Here is a 17,107-nt window from a genome sequence, read left to right on the forward strand (position 1 = left end):
AGCCTTCCAACTGTAATAGCACATGATATTGAGTGCACTGAAATCTTCAGGTCCTCACCCTCAGCTTCCCAGAAACTAATTAACATGTTCACCGATTGGCTCTGATCCCAAGCAGAGCCCTTATACCTCAGAAAAAAAAGAGTCATTTTACAGATGCATCTCCTTATGGTTAATTGCTCTTGTTATTAATGATTTTGAAGGCATTTTGATACTGTGGTCATATATAGTAGTAGAAACCCCTAAGAAATTTGGAAGAAAAGTTTCATTTGAAACTGACCACAATTAAACTAATAATCAACAAAATTATTTTTCAGTGTTTTTTTTTTCTATTTTATTGTAACTGAGTCTCTAGGATCTGACATTATAATGGTTTAAAACAGCTGGAAAAAATATCTGACTGTATGATGTGCTTTAATATACTGATTTATATCAACCCCAGCAATGTTATAATGTTACATTTTAAATTAAAGCTCTGCATTGCTTTATTCAACTGCTAGACATTAAATTTAATATATAAAATGCATTTTAGAGTTAAATATTATTATTTGAGGACTAAATGATTTTTAATGAAGATCCTGAAAAGAGCTGTCATGTTTTACTACAAAAAATAGTAGGATCAGCAGATGGCTGTAGTGATTAAATTAACCTGAAAAATGATCTTTGGTCCTGCGTAATCTTATGTCATCATTTTCATGTAGTAGAAAACAATATAGGTTATGGCTATGATATATTTGAGGTTAAATATACTTCTTAATTAGTTGCTTTTGCTAGTCAAAAGATTTGGAAAATAAATATAAATGCAATGCAGGTTACAGGACATACCAAGTAAGATTTATATACTTGCAAGTTTTGCAAAGACTGCATGTTTAAACTTCCTGGTTAAAGGTATTTTGTCTTCTGTTCTTTATGATTCAGAATTTTTGTTCCACATCTACTACTATGACTGATAATTTGGAGTTTGACTTGAGGGAGGAGACCTTGATAGAAAGTAGTACTTTTTCATGAATTCTTAATTCTGAACATCTCCAACAGTATAGACAACAGTTAATTCAAATAGAAAATTAAACTTTATGTATGTGTTTCTGCACTTTCCACTAGCTTCTTTACATCTGTCAATATCTTGCGACCTTTACTATATTAACTCTAGCAAAGGTGACTGCAAAATATCTTTTTCTCTGCTTACATTGCTTAAAGCAAGCAAATGTGTAGCCACATACAAGACGCTTCAGAAAAGCAAGTGTTTTAACTTCTTCCTGGGGAAAGGTATCTACTGTAGACAGCCTGGGAATGCTGCCAGTGCATGTGTAATTCTTCTGCCCCAAGTTCTTATGCTGTTTATAGTGAAACTACTAAGTATTCATAATGTTACCAAAATATAGCAGTTTTGGGGAAATGTTATCGATCATGTCTGTTTGCCTCATGCCGAGCTAAAAATTTCAGTGAAAGCAATTTGTCTGTTACTGAAGATCAGACGAGGGAGCAATGAACTATTGTGTCTATACTACAAAATGTAATTGTTGTTTTCTTCAAAAGCTCTTGCACCTCCCTCCTCTTCCACGCATTTTAAGTTGGTCAGGGGATAGTTGTTTCAGGAAAGGGCTCAAATTTATCCAAATTATAAATCTCTGAAGAATTATAAATTTCCCTACTTTCAGGATATGCTTAGATTTTAATAGCAGTAACTATGGATGTGGAGGCACAGTATGAGATCTGAGCGTAGAATCTGGTCCTATCTGCTGAGAAAAAATAATCTAAAATGGAAGGGTCAATGACAATGAATAGATAAAGCTGAGAATAGGTGGTTTCAAGTAGGTGACTCAAAAATGATATTTTGTCAAAAAGGCTTGTTTTCCCCTTCACAGACCATGATGGAGTGCAGAATTTATGCACCTCACTGTTTCCTGCTATTAGAGTATCTCCCAAACCAGCTTGTGTTGTCCATGTAGCTACCACTGGAGATGGAATTCCTCTTTTGAAAACAGGCTTTGTCTTTCTTCTTTTCTTCTCAAGTCTCTGGAAATCACATGTATAAAACAGAGGTTTACCTCTGTTAAAGGAGTATTATTAAGGTCAGCTGCCTAGGAGTGGAGAAATAAGAGAATTCAGGTTGCCTGAAATATCATAAATTTGGTCTCTTATGTAGATACATGATGACAGAGTTTTGAATTACAGAACTGGTAGCCTTATATCTTCCAGTGAGCAGAAGGAACCTGTTCTAAAAGCTGTGTGATAAAGAAGCCTTGCCTTTAAGGAACACTGTTTTGCTTGTTGCAGAAGTTAAAAGGCAGAGAGGACACCTCAAGCTCTACCAGAACTGCCCACTGCAGGATGGTTTCCATCACATGTAACGAGGGAGGGATCTCCCTGCTGCGAGGCCTCGGTTCCTTTCTCCCTTTCCTGCCTACTGCAGGAACTAGCTGTCCTGACCCATTGCACACCTCTGTTCTCCGTCGGTTGGCACCGCAGCTGTATGCTTTCGTGAAAGGTGTCAAGTGAAGGAGCGAGGGATTGCAGAAGGATGGCTTCATGGGTTAGAACAGCTCAGTGCTGCTCGGAAATATCCTTTACCTTAACCACAGACGCTTGTGTCTGAGCAAAGTAACCTTTCAGCGATGTTCCTGAGTTTGTGTGTGTGTTATGTGAGAGGTTGAGATCTAAACTGATGAAGCACTGGGCGACTGGGTACAGATGGATTCCCTGGGAAGTACACTTTGAACTAGTAAAATACTGTTTAGGACCCTGACTAATCAGGCCTTACATAACTCGAATCAGTTAACTTGAACTAATGTATACTTTGTCCTTTGTTCCAGTACATCTAAAGAGGGAATATATGGATGCTGATGATGTTTTGGGACTACTGGAAAAAACCCTATTAATTACTGAAAAGCGCTGTATAAAAATTAAGATTGAAAAAAGAGCTCAGTGAGACAAGGATTTAGGTTTACACACTGAACAACTGTAAAATATAATATTAATTAGAACCTTATTGAGTACTGTGCTTTCCATGCACTGAATGAGGCTCAAGTCTATTTTTAAATACTTTCTGCCATTAAAACTGCTGTATTTGTGCTCCTTCATAGTCTTTCATGTAACTTTTCCTCACAATCCCTTCAGAGAAATTGAGTCAAGTGATCAAGACAATTTCTTACATGAGGCAATATTCTTTCTGTATTTTATTACGTTTGCTAACAGGTATTCCTTTATTCTCACCAGTTAATTAAGATCAAAATTATCAGCTAGTCTTCAGAACAGTGATATGTATTCTTTCAAATCACGGGAGGTTTTTTCTTCATTCAGGTTCTCCATATGCAGAAGTGGATGGCTGCTGTCCTCTGCATTGTCATTTCATGAGCCTTTAATTAAAGTCCTTGAATAGGCTACTGTTGACACTACTGGATTCCATTTATTCAGGGGATTTGATGAGCAAGAAAAGTTGTAGCAGCTCTAGCAAGTGCGGTAGCATGGATCATATTACTTACCTAATTATGCAAAATGTTATGTTGATTTGCTGATGGATTTGCAATGGTAATTATTGCTAGACCTCCTATCAAGGCAGCTGGGGGGCTGCAGCATTTGGCTTTTTAATTCTTTTTTTAGTTAAGTTGTACTTCTCTTAAATCCTATGTCCATTCTCCTGATGGAAGAATAAGCAAGAATCTAGCCAAGACAGGATTTATAGGTTTCAGTTTCAGCAGCTGTTGATGGAATTACAGACAAAAAGAGAGTGTTAGCATTTTGCAAGAGTATATTCTGTAATAAAATTAAAAAATCAGAAAACAACTTTATCAGATTGCAAGGACAGTATTAAAAAAAAGCAGGAAACACTCTCACTTTACAGGTAGAAATTTTAAGAGATAGTGAATGATTTGGAGACTTTACCATAATTCAGTAGACATTACTACAGCTGGTTGATTGCTGTTTGTTCTGTTCTACTCAGAAGTAGAAGGTTGCTAATTCTGGCCAAAGACGGTAGAATAGTCTTCATTCTGCCCGTCTTCCTTTACATATAAAATATATAGTGGCATTATAACATGATCGTATAGCATAATGTGGAGTTAGGTTTCCAAGAGTAGAAAACGGAACCATGTATCAAATCAGCTAGATAACATTGCTTGTTTTATGCTCAACTACCTCAGATAGCTGGAAGAATAATAAAATGCGTTCTCTTTGTATCATCCAGATTGCTTTGGGTTTTCCTTGTTCACTGGCTGAGATAAAGTTTAAAAGGCTCAAATATTTACAGAGGATGCCCAGGTCCTTACGGCTGCCAGCTCAGCTCTGCAGCTCAGCCTGGCTGCTCCTTGCCTCTCCCCCATCAGTATCTGGGTGTCTGCGCTTAAGCAAGAGGCTCCCGGTTCTGCGCCATTCCTCTGGCACATGCCACATTTAGCTGAGCAGTGCAACACATTTAGCTTCCCGTGTGCAGGGGCCGAGCGGGCAGAAGCATTCGAGGGTGCTGCACATAATGCGGCCGTGCCCGGAGCAGTGTCACGTAACTGTTAGCAAAAAAAGCAGGCACCCGACTAATGTCCGTCACACGTGGCCCCAAAGCCTCCAGACAAAGGTGGCTTGCAGCTCGCGTGTGAGCACGGCAGATAAGTAGCTGCCTGGTCCTAACTACATAGGTGCAATATTAGAATATAACATTTTCACAGGGCACGATGGCCTTCCCTACAGTGACGAGCTGATTATGCAGAAAGCTTGCAAAATCATCTCCGTTATGCTGTAGAGTGTAAGGATGAGCTTGATCAACTATTAAACTGCTTTGAGCATTGTGTGGGGTGAGTGGGTAAATATTCTTAAAGTAGTCATTGAGAATAACTGTTTTAAAAGATCGTGAAACAGTATGGAAACAGGCTTGAGAACTGATTTTCAGACATGGAAGAAAAGCACATTTGTCTTTGGAAAAGGGGTAGAAAGGAATAGCTTCGGCAGAGAAGAGCCCTCAGGGAAGGTGATAATAGGAAAAGGAACACTATGTAGGTAGCTCGAGAATTGCAGAAGTCTTACAGGGTGAGTACAAGGTTTAAATATCTGAAAAATTGAAGAAAATTAGAAGCTAGTGAAGGTAATAAGGAAGGTGGGAACAACTGTGTGCAAGTGAACTGTCAAAGTTATTTTTCTGTTAGGTACATGTAGGAGAGACATAAAGGTGAGCAAGGAGAGCAAATACGATAGTCAGATGACTGATGTAATAGAACAAAAGATGCCATGGGATAACATTGATTTTGGTGATAGCAAGAGCAGAAGAGAGAGAGGATGTAAAATAAAGAAACAGAAGAGATAGCAACAACTAAATAGGATGGTGAAAAGAGAAGGCTACTTTACCCTCCAGAATGATGGAGCAATAAAATTGGAGGTAAGTTTTCATAATTGCTTGAACTGTGAAATTATAGAATTTAGAATGAAGTACATCTGAAAATGAATAAATATATGATTTTTACTTTTTATTCTTTTTACTCTTGACCTGCATTTCTGTAGTCTTAATTTTGAAATCTGCAGGCTTATTTCAGCAAAAGAGCTTTTGATGTCTGTATTTTTCAATTTGTCTGCCTGTCATTGGATAGAAGAGGAGTAGAATCTGCATTTTTTCTAGGTTCCCATTATGACATGTTAAAGAAATAATTCAATACTTTTATATTTCCTCTAGCTAAGACATAATTCACCTGTCTCGATCCCATTCTCCTGTTTATGCATTTTAACAGCTTTTCTATTTATGGAGGTTTTAAAAATGTGTCATTATTATTAACATAGAACATTTAAAAGGTCTCCCTGAGAATGGTCTATTTTAAAGTAGCTGTTACTGAAGCCTTCATTGCATTAGAAGTTGCACTTTTTAAATGATAATAAAAATGAATCTTATATTATTCTCCATTCTGAATTCTTTCTGATGTGACCACATGAAACAGAGTGCATAATAACTTAAACTTAACAGTGGAATAATTATCATCAATGGATCAAATTACATTTCCACTGTTTTTTAGGCAAGATTCAAACAATAGATATTTTTCAAAAGAGAGGAATCAGCTGATCTGAAGGTTACTCACCTAGCTGTAGCACTGCTGGGAGCAGAGTTGAGGTTTCTTGAAGTATGATATACTTGCAGGACCCCTGTTACTGTTTATCAGTGTTGACAAGGATTATCAGAGAGTTCTGTGAAGATTCATTAGATAACACTGGAAAAGGTATTGTTAGGATGAAAATTTCCGCTTCTATTATGTGAAGAATATTCTTACTTGTGCGTTATTTAGAGACTAGATGATCTCACAGGGTACTGCACTAAGTGACAGCCCTTGAAAAATAATGTCCATTAGAAAGGGTCTTGTGCTGGAATCAGAAAAATGAAGCAATGAAAAATGATGGGTAGAGTAGGCATTTTAACAACAAAAAATCATAATTTAAATGGTGAAAATACTGCAATTCAATCACAACCAGTTGATTTAATGCATCTACGTCAAATCATATTACGGTTTGGAGCCATGATTCATAATTGCTTGAATGGAAAGTGCCCTCTTTAGAGAGGCAAGTGCTGTAGGTCTTGTCATCATCAGTAATACTTCAAATAGCAATACATTTTACAGTCAGGATAAAAAAAAATCAATAAAATTAAAACATTTAGATAAGCATAGGACAAAAAAAGTTTTCCTAGAAAGTTAATAAAATGAATATGCTTTGGCAGGCATAAAAAAGGGTCAAGCTGCTACTATGAAAAACCAGCTTTGATATTTATTTCAAGTATGAGAGAAAACATGCTAAGAAAAAAATCCTGACATATTTTGTAAAGCACTGTTTGACTATATGTATAAAATGATACGGCTTTTAAATTGTTAGAAAATTCTATTATTCCAGGTGACCAGTTATTCCAGGCATCCAGCAGCCTCCGTCACTGTCACTCAGCTCTTAATACTATCGTACCTATCCAGTTCCCAGTCTCAGTTCATTCCTTAGTCATCTCATTCAACTGCTTCCAAGCTTTTCACTAGCTTTCAGTTGATCTCAGCCAGCCTCTAGTCTCTCCATCGCTAGGTGCCCAATTTTCCTTTACTGCTATCGGTCTTTGTACCAGTTACGCCTAATATATGGAGAAAAAGAGACTAATTTCCTTCTCTCCTTTCCTGGCAGTTGTTCAAGCATTTTCTTTGCTGTTTTTTGTAAACTACTTTCAGCCACACTGTCTAGCTCTGGATTTTTCCCTCTTGACATACATCACTCAACTGAGTTGTCTTGAGCTAATAGTCTCCTGCATCTGAAAAGAGCAGTTGCAAGGATAGGCCAATTCATCCAGGTGGAAGCATTGCTAGAGGAAACGGGGTCACCGGAAAAAGCAGGTACTAAAGTCTAGACTGTCTCAACTGAGCAACCAAAGCTTCAGTTTTTCGGATTTATGATAAAGCCAAATCTAGGCAGATTTTCCATGTGAATGGAAAAACCCATCTCCTTGACCCAAGAGCTTTTCATTCATGAAGGCAGCATTTGAAATCCTTAATAAGATGAAAATGCTAGCCTCATTTACAACAAGAGAATGGTCAATATTATACTCTCAAATATCTAGACAGCGTATCTTAGTTTTATTCCCAGAAATGCCTGAACTATTCTGACTGAAATTATCTGTTAAAAAATGTACAGTATTAATTCTTGAAGAGAACATTTTAGCCTGTACAGTCATAATTTGACAATTTTAAAGAAGCATAAAATATGATTTTGTAATGAGAGACTTGGAGCAAGTGAAAGGATAGGCAGTGGTATCAGTCCCACCTGCTAAGAGGAATGATTAGAAGGTCATTAATGCGTGTTACTATTTAAGGCTATAATCCTGCAAGGGAAATTTTCAAAAATGAGAAAACTATACTGGACTTAAATTGCCTTTACTAAAGTATATATATGGATATACAGATTATGTATAAGTTGATGCTGCTGAATTTCAAGGCTGTAAATATTTAAAGCCTGATTCTACACCTTTTATAGTGAGATGAGGGCAGTTTCTGAAGGAGGAAAATAAAAATGCTAGAATGGACCCGAAGTGTTTACTGCTAATTTCTGAAACTGCTAAACTGATTTCTAAAACTCAGAAATAGTCTTTATGAGCTAATACTAGCATTCTTGTAGAATAGAGTAACACATGTGCACTGCAACTTCTCCCTGCAGGAACATAACACAACAGCAGGAGCGGAGCCCTTCCTTCCCCCGTTCCGCACCCTGAAGCAGCCACAAGCCCATCCTTTCAGCTCTGCGAGTCGGTTCCTCCAGCAGACCAAGTGTGCCTGGTTCTCCAGACTTCTAAGATCACAAGCCTTTTATTTTCTCTCCTTACGCTTGAAATTAAAGCTTAGGTGTCCATGAGGTCATCCGCTCTTACCAGAATGCGCCTTCCCCAACAGAAAAGGATGCAGTGCATAAACATTCACATTACGATCTTTTCACCTAGGTATGTTTCTTCTACATGCTGCAGCAAGGGGAAGGGACATCTGAGACCACAACATTTGTGTCCAGAGTATTTTCTTTCCTTCTAGGTCAGCCCTTATAACAACTAAGGCTATTCTCCCAGCTGACCAGTTTTCAAAATACCCATAAGCTGATAGATTCCCAGTTCCCTTGAGCTCAACTGATGGTCGTGATGCAGTCTTCAGCCAACATCTGAATTGTTCAGGCCTTCTTTCTCCTTAAATGCTTGTGTATCGTGCATGCTTTGTCACTTAATAGAGCACCGTATGCAAGTGAATGGGATATTTTGCTTTGGCTGCAGCCAATCCAGTTACTTTGGGTAATCACTAATTCTTAAGTCATAGAATAGTTTTTGATTGAAGAATGAGATTACATGCACATTTCAGTAGGGTTTTTTCCTATAGATAGTTCCTTCTTTCTGGTTATACCCCACAACAACAATTTAGCTTCAGCATGGACTTACTATTTTTTAATCTCTTAAAAATTGTCGTTACAAACAGAAGTTACATTTATATCTGAATTAATAGCTCTATGTTTTTGTTCTCAGTGTAGTACATGCAATATCTTAGACTTCTAATTTTGTTTCAATATTTTAGAAATTATGAAAACATTTCATACAAATTCAGAAATAACACTAAAAGGAAGTGTTCTTTTCTTTTTACTGATACTCTTTTTTACTGATTTTCTTTTTTTACTTTACTGCAGCCATTACTTTAAAAATTCAGGATTTTCGTGCTAGTACTGCATGGATTATTTCAATGTGGATTATTCTTGGTGCTCTAGAGTCTGCATACTGAAATTTGGATTGCATTATGAAATGAATAATCTGTACATAAGGGAAAATTTTATTGAGACATCTAACATTTTTTTTGATTTTTTAATATGAAGAGTCTGACATAGGGCACTCACAGGGGTTAGTTCAGTAGCTGTCCACTTGAGATGTGAATATTTAGCTTAGTGTTTGATGTTGTGTCTAGAGCTGAGCCAACAGAAATTTTGGTTTTTGATGGGGATGTTGTAGAAAGAACAGTCATCTGCCAGTCCTCCTCCTGCTATATTCAGCCTTGCCTCATGACATGTGAATTAGAGGGATGGATCTGTAATCCATAAAGGTTTTCAGATCATATTGAAGTGATTGGTTTAGCGCTGGCTCCACACAACAAGTTTCTTTCACCTGCAACAAAATAATGGTCAATGACTACATAGCACAGTCTGAATTACTGCTGCTTTAAGTAGTTAGTTTTCATTGTGTACACAGGGCAATGAAAGATGCACATTTGTCCTTCAGAGAGCTAACAGCACTGATTGCAGTAGTGAAGATATAGTGTAATAGTAGAGCTAAAATAATGTTTATGTGAGTTTTGTCAAGTCAAAACCAACTGTTGACTCCAAAATACATTTTAAAAGTGTCTTACACTTGTAGGCTTTTCACAATGTGAATATTCTCTGCTAGTTCTGATTCAGATCAAAGATGCCTGGTCGTTGCTTCCCTATTTTGTCTTGTTAACAACTGATGTGATTAAAGATGCAGAAGGAAGTTCAGCCCAGTTTTCAAAGTGTGTAGATATGGCTTGATTCCATCAATGACATCAATGAGAATGGTTAGCTTAAATTCATTTAAAGATTCCAGATGCTCCCTGCATGTGTCACTGTCAAATCCAAGTACAAATACTCTACATGGTCAGTACACTCTAGAATAACAAGGTACTACTAATACTGTGGCTTCTGGCGGTTATTCTCTGACTGCTACCCTTTCATATGCCTGAAATGCACAAAGATAAGACAAAAGTAGGCTTTATTAGGCCTCAGTATCTGAGAACTGTTCAATCGTGATCATATCCATAGGAGAATGTTTTCATTCCAATATAGAAAAAAGTATTTTCAGATGAAGCATTTTCATATAACTGACAGAGATCATCGCAGATCTCTGCAAACATGCTATTCCTCATCTCACTCAGCTGCTACAGCATCTATTTTATTCCAAATTATCACATATGAAGTGTGTATATTCTTTACAGTAGTGTCATAGAAAGAAGAGAATCATTACATGTGCAAAAACAGTGATTAAGTAATACCTTTACATAGTAGATTAAATACTACAAAAAATGGTGCTGCTCCAAAAATGTAATATAGTTGTGTAACTTCTTACTATATTGTCAATACCTAAAATCAAGAGTTGGACACAGTTTAGATAATCATTTACGCAACAGGAATATATGTTAGGCATTCTCTATGCTTTATTATTTATGCTATAAGACAGTGCTCCGTTTAAAAAATTTTTAAAAAGATAATTTCAACAGCTTTCCTGTTCTGGATTTATTTGTGGAGCATTGTTTTTCATGCATAAGTAGCAATGAAGTTATCGTTGCTGTTTTAGCTCGCATGTGACAGTGGGATTCACATTAGTTGCATGTGATTATTAGATCCATACAATTCAGAATGAATTTATTGTGATCAAGATGGAGAATTTCATTCTGAGCAATCATATTGCATATATTACACATCCTGATGTTAGTTATATTAATAAACTTCCATCTTCTGTACTAAACTGTGGTGCAAGGCTTTACATGCTTCTCTGACTATTTTACTGACACAAGTGCATCAGTAGGAACAATTTCTGTCAACCAACAAATCATTAAAATACCTTGGTATCACTTTCAATAAAGACATAAACATTTTTATGTAAATGTTTAGGTTTTATACTAACTTCCTAGCAAATTAAACTTCTTTAGAACTTGTTGACAAATTTACAGGGTGATATTTTCTGTAGCAAGCCTGTTTCTTGTTTATTTTGTCCCAATAATCTGTTATTGCAGTGATCAATAAATTATTATTGATTTCTGAGTGTGAATCCTGTGCTTATTAAAGTCATTTAGCTGCTAAGGAATGAGTGTGAGAGTAGCCCATATGGGAAGAGAAATGAACAGTATTTTTTTTCTATTTTTATTAAAAAAATATGGTTTGATATGGGATTTCTGACCTTTTTCAGTTTTATAGCATGGTATTAAGAAAATGGGGGTCTGTGGATTGTTCAATTCTAGCATGGCTTGTAGTATAAAGGATTGTTTTTCCTTTCTGCATGGCATTTGCATTAATTTCTCTGCAATGTCAACATGGAACTTACTGCTTTTTTTGGTGATGTGGTTTTGCTAGCTGCTGTGGAAAATAAATATTTCTCCTTCATTTCTAGGAGGGAGTATTTAAATGAGAAATAGTAAACTAAAAATGAATAATTAGAGTATTTATTGAGAAACAAGCATAATAACACTCTACAGGTACAATTTAGATATTGTCACCATTTGGAATATTTGCTAGGAATTTTGATTTTTGATGTAAAATATCTAATTTACTTTGAGTTTTGTTATTTCCCTCAACCTTGGCTGATTTTTGTTATAACTTTTATACTAATGAGCCCTCCCACTCATTAGCCTTTTGAGTTTTTTTTTTTTTTTTTTTAATAATTGCTGGTTTATAACAAGACAATGGCATTCTATTTGCTCCTCTGTAGATATGTTGGAATAGATGCTGCTTGCATTGCTCTAAAACTTCCATTTTGATCAGATTTTAGAAACTGTTGAAGAAAGGACATTTAGCACCTCACTGATGGGGTCAGAAATGGACCTTGACAACTACCAAACTGCTTTAGAAGAAGTACTCACATGGCTTCTCTCTGCTGAAGATGCATTACAAGCACAAGGAGATATATCCAATGATGTAGAAGTTGTTAAAGAACAGTTTCACACCCATGAGGTATATAGTTATACTAATCTTTCAGTAGTCCTGCATTTGCTTGTATGCTATGTTTAAGTCAGAATTGTAAAACAAAAAAAATATTACTAGGTTATTTTCATTCCTTTTCCTTGCATTTTAATCTTGATTTGGAGAATTTAAAGATGGTATTAGAGACTATTGTATGCAAAAAGTCAAAATGTTTATTCTTGTTTTGTGTTGCAAGGTTTGGGGTGGAGGGCAGAAAAATAAAAAGCAAATTTGAAAATCAGTTTTGGAAAGTGGCTTAATTGAATATTTCTCCAAAGTCTATTCTTTTCTTCCAAAGAATTGAACTTAAAATAGGGATTTCTTCTTATTGTCAGGGTTTTATGATGGAATTAACAGCTCACCAAGGACGTGTTGGCAATGTTTTGCAAGTTGGAAGTCAACTTCTAACACTTGGAAAGCTTTCAGATGATGAAGAAAATGAAATCCAAGAACAAATGAATCTACTTAATTCTCGATGGGAAAGTCTCAGGGTAGCCAGTATGGAAAAACAGAGCAAGTAAGTAATACATCAGAGAAAGTATTTTATATGGAATTGGACTGGAACAGCACTGAGTTTGGCGAACAGTCCTGATTTTGTTCCACTTCACTCTGAATTAGACTCAATCTCAGATCTTTTTTATCCCAAAATTTAATATATATTGACGTCTAAACTTGCAGATTGTTTTGAGACTGGAAGCTGCACGGCTCAGCACTATCAACAACTTGGACGCTAATACTGTTTCTACCAAAATTTATGTAACCTACATCACTTTTCTGATTATTTCAGCAAGTATCACACAATGTTGTGTGATAAAACTACCATGTAGATGATCTTTACTGAGATACCAATGGAAAAGGGAAACAAATCTTTAAAACCTATAAAATATGATCCATATATGATCGAATAAAAGTTATAGTAAGTGGAAGCTTACCTTACCAGTAAATGTTGTCATAAGAGTGTTCTGAGAGCAAATTACACTACTCAGAAAAAGTGCAAGCCCTACATTTATTGTGATTTCTCACAGGAAATGTGTAATAACTAAAAGTGCATGATGCTTGATATGATGCTGTCTGTTTCAGTAGTTAAAATTGTAAAACTAATTCTAATTCTATTTGTGAGAAAGTGGCATTCAGAGAGAGAATGTGTCATTGATTATCTATATAGTACACTGTCTTTGTTGATATATACAGTCACTTACCGTGTGTAGGAGTTACTTAAAGTGCAATACTGAATAGACTACTTGCACAGAAATCTTTAGATTATTCTTATAATGTAAATTTAAAATAAACTGTAATAAGAACATGCAATAATGCATGTTCCCCGTTAGAAAAGAATTAACAGTAAATGTTATTGCATTGCTTCAAGACTTCAAGAGAGTCTTCATTAAAATCTTTCCACTGAGACCTTAATTTTTCTCTCAGAAAATCACAATATGCAAGTCCTAAGTGAGCAACTCTGCTGGCTCCTTCAGTATGGTTGGAGAACAAGTTCTTTTGCATTTTTGTGATTTTAACAGAAAGCTGAATTTCTTTGGTGGTCAGGGCAAAGGTCTTAGCCCATTGTCCTGCCTGTAACAGAATGAGAAAAGGACAAGTTTTAAGGGAGGTGCATCATTTGCTGAACCAGCATTTCTTCATTTCCTGTCACCATTGCTGGAGACTGAATATTGGGCTCTGTGGGCCATTGCACTGATCTAGTAGGGCTTGTCTTTTATTACAGAGTTCTCTGTAGTACTCTCACAACCTCCAGCTGTTTTCAGCTGAGGGGTCTTGCTGAGATGGAAGTAGTTTTGTGTGTTTGGTAACCTGCCATTGATTTTTCTTCTATCTATTTATACCGTTTCTCCTTGATCTTGTGTAAACTATTCAGCATCCTTGACATCTTTTAGCAATGAATTCCACAGGCTTCTTCTCCAGTAAAAACTATTTCTTTTTTGAAGAATGGCCTCTCTTTGTTTTAATCTGGTTTCTGCTAGTTTAATTGATTCCCTCTAGTTACTATATCAGAAGTGATGGTCAGCAGTGCATTCTTCCTCCGTTTCTCCGAATATATATGTCACCTCTTTTCCAGACTGAAGATTATGAGCCTGATTCCTCATATGGAAGTTTTTCCATATCTTTGATTATCTATATTGCCTTTTTCTCTGATCTTTTTCCAGTTCTACTTTGCAAGAGGACCAGAATCACACTCTGTATTAAGGGCAAACCAGAGCTTTGTATAATCACATAAGAATGCCCTCCTTTTTGTTATATGTTCTTAGTAATTCCAAATGTTTGATTTTCTTTCTGATTGCTACTGGGTATTGAGCTGTTGTTTTTGTACTTTTATTTGTTATAATCTTACATGTCTTACTTTGAGAGTCTCTAAAATCGTTGCTAGATTTCAGATGTCTCTCAAATTATCTTCCTCCAGCTGTACCATTTTATCTGAGAATAAAAATCCATGATACTTTGCTGTAGGCAATTTTTATTTGCTATTTTTATTTTCATTTAATTCAGCACATGCAAAGAGCAGTCTCATCTCTGTGAGTTGTACTATATCTACCAAAATACCTTCTTTGACTCTGTTAAATTATCTCCCAGATGCAGCTATAGGTCAATGCCCAGGAACTCTAGTATATTCTGAAGTACATAGTATCTGAGTAATATGAAATCAAGGAAACATAAAATAAAAAGTGATAGAAACTTCACAAAGAACGTTGTGCTACTATTTAAATCCTTATACAAGAAATTAAGTGTGATTAATTCCATGAAATTTGGGTTAGAGCAAAATAAACTTTCTCCAGAGTGATGTACTCAGAGAAGGCTAATTTTGACCTATTGGGTCAAAACCAGTGTTTTAAATAACAAGTAGAGGATATAAACTTGAACTGCTTTCATATCATTCATTGCATAGCGTATTTCTGGGTTAGCATATTTAAACTCTGAAGATCTGTCTTTTGCTTCAGTTTAAACTGTAATCTTTTGAGCATGTTGCTGTAATCCAGTGACATCTTTATCCAGACAGAGAGATGGAATTTGTGAAGATGAGAACAAGGCTGTCTGACCTCTGTAGTAGGGGCAATAGGAAATGTAAGAAAAAGCAGCATATGCTGCAGGGGAAACAAAAGCAAGAGATTAAATATACAGTAGAAAGATTTAAAGGATACTATGAAAGAGATTCCAGATTTGAAAAAGTGGTTTAGGATGTCTGAATATCAGAGGAAGTTTGGGACACTGCAATGCTATTGTATAAAAGCAGCACAAATGGGATTTACCTTGTATTCACTATGTATTGAAAACATTTGACTCCTGTAGCAATACATTAACATGCTGAAGGAAAAACAGGATTTTTCATTTCTTTTCCTGCCTAAATAGGATTCTATACAGTAAAGCATCTCAGAGTGATAAATGAACCACTGGAGAGAAAAACCTACACAATTTGCCCCTTTACGGAGAATTCTGCATCTATTAAAACACATTAAATTCAATGGAAAAGTATTTTTTATTTGAAAGGCATGAGGGCCATACCGTAAAGAGAGATTACAATAATCTCCTGAGGTATACAAGTAGACACTAAAGTGTCTATCAGATGTTTATAGAAGTAATTTGAAAACTAGAAAGTACCTGGAGAATGAGAATAAAAGAGGGACTTTCTTCTACTTAAGAATCAGCTATGATTATTTCATTTTTCAAGTTTATGTTTCTTGCTTCGGAGTAATATCAATATTCTTATAAGTATTTCATCATATCTTGTTTTTTAAACCAAATTCTTTTTTCTTTAGTGGATTTTCCATAGCACTTTGGATATTATTTCATTTATTGCTAAAAAAAATTTCTCTCTAGGATGAAGCATTGTATTTAATATTTATAATACCCCAGTTTAGAACTTCAAATAAGAGAACAGAACACACACTTGAAAATGAAGAAGGACTGAGGTAGATCTGAGATAACTAATCCCTTGCAAACCATGGAGTATGCTAGGCGGGGTGTCAGCCTCCTGTACTCCTCCGCTTAAAGAAAGAGAGAGTGATTAGGGTGGAAAAGATACTGCCTATATCTTCTGGTCATTCTGATCAATAATTAATAATTAATAAATGATTTCCAGTAAAGAAACTGAAATCTCAGTATATCATTAAGATCCATGACACCCTCTTCCCAGAAAAAATCTTGAGAAAGATATTTTAGAAAAGTACTACTATTTGATATCTACCTTTTACTGAATTGGATTAATGGAGCATTTCCGGTATCTTGGAACCAATTTTCTTTTTTTTTTTTTTTTTAATGTCTCATGTTCTGTGGAACTTACAGCTAGTTTCAGCTAACTATAATGATTTATTTTCTTCAATCCTTTTCTTCCGATAACTATTAACTGGAGTCTTTAGAAATTAAAACGGTTTCTGGAAAGTAGCACAGCTTCACAGAGTTGCAGTCATGACAACTGATCCTATCTCAGTACCATCTAGATCAGCCAGGAATGATTCAGGAAATGGGCATAATTAAAATATTATTTCAAAACAAACTTTTATTTCTTTTAATTTATTTGCAAGTCAGCATTTCCATAAAATTGCCTCATCTGGCCTATTCTGCTTTTTTTCCTTTAAATCCTTGGTGTTTGCCTGCAGGCCTTGATTTTTTTTTTTTTTTTTTTGTATCCACTGCTCTGCAGTAGAATATATTCTTCAGAGCCAGGTACTTGTCAGGATTCATTTGTCCACTACTTACACACTTTCTCTGTATCCCAGATTTTCCCTCATTTACCATTTGTGTTATCACTTTTTTGTTTGCTGGAAACATAGGAAATAAAACGAAGTAAAAAGATCAAATGATCCAAACACTGAAGTTTAACATGTGCCTTAACTTATGAGTAGGCTACAAATAGGGTGTCAGGTTCGGCGCATTATGTCCGTGTGATGTTGACGAATGT

General features: G+C 35.8%; 1 protein-coding gene across 10 annotated transcripts in view; it reads left to right on the forward strand.

Annotated features, from left to right (window-relative positions):
• The window catches only part of DMD (dystrophin), a 1,316,389-nt gene that overhangs the window by 477,488 nt on the left and 821,794 nt on the right, over positions 1-17,107 (forward strand). For all 10 annotated transcript variants that reach the window (XM_062600033.1, XM_062599961.1, XM_062599984.1 and 7 more), the window contains 2 exons: positions 12,004-12,192; positions 12,537-12,718. In XM_062600033.1, coding sequence (XP_062456017.1) covers positions 12,004-12,192; positions 12,537-12,718 — 371 coding nt within the window. The remainder of the gene's footprint in view (positions 1-12,003; positions 12,193-12,536; positions 12,719-17,107) is intronic.

Source organism: Rhea pennata, chromosome 1, assembly GCF_028389875.1.
Source record: "Rhea pennata isolate bPtePen1 chromosome 1, bPtePen1.pri, whole genome shotgun sequence".
Lineage (NCBI taxonomy): Eukaryota > Metazoa > Chordata > Aves > Rheiformes > Rheidae > Rhea > Rhea pennata.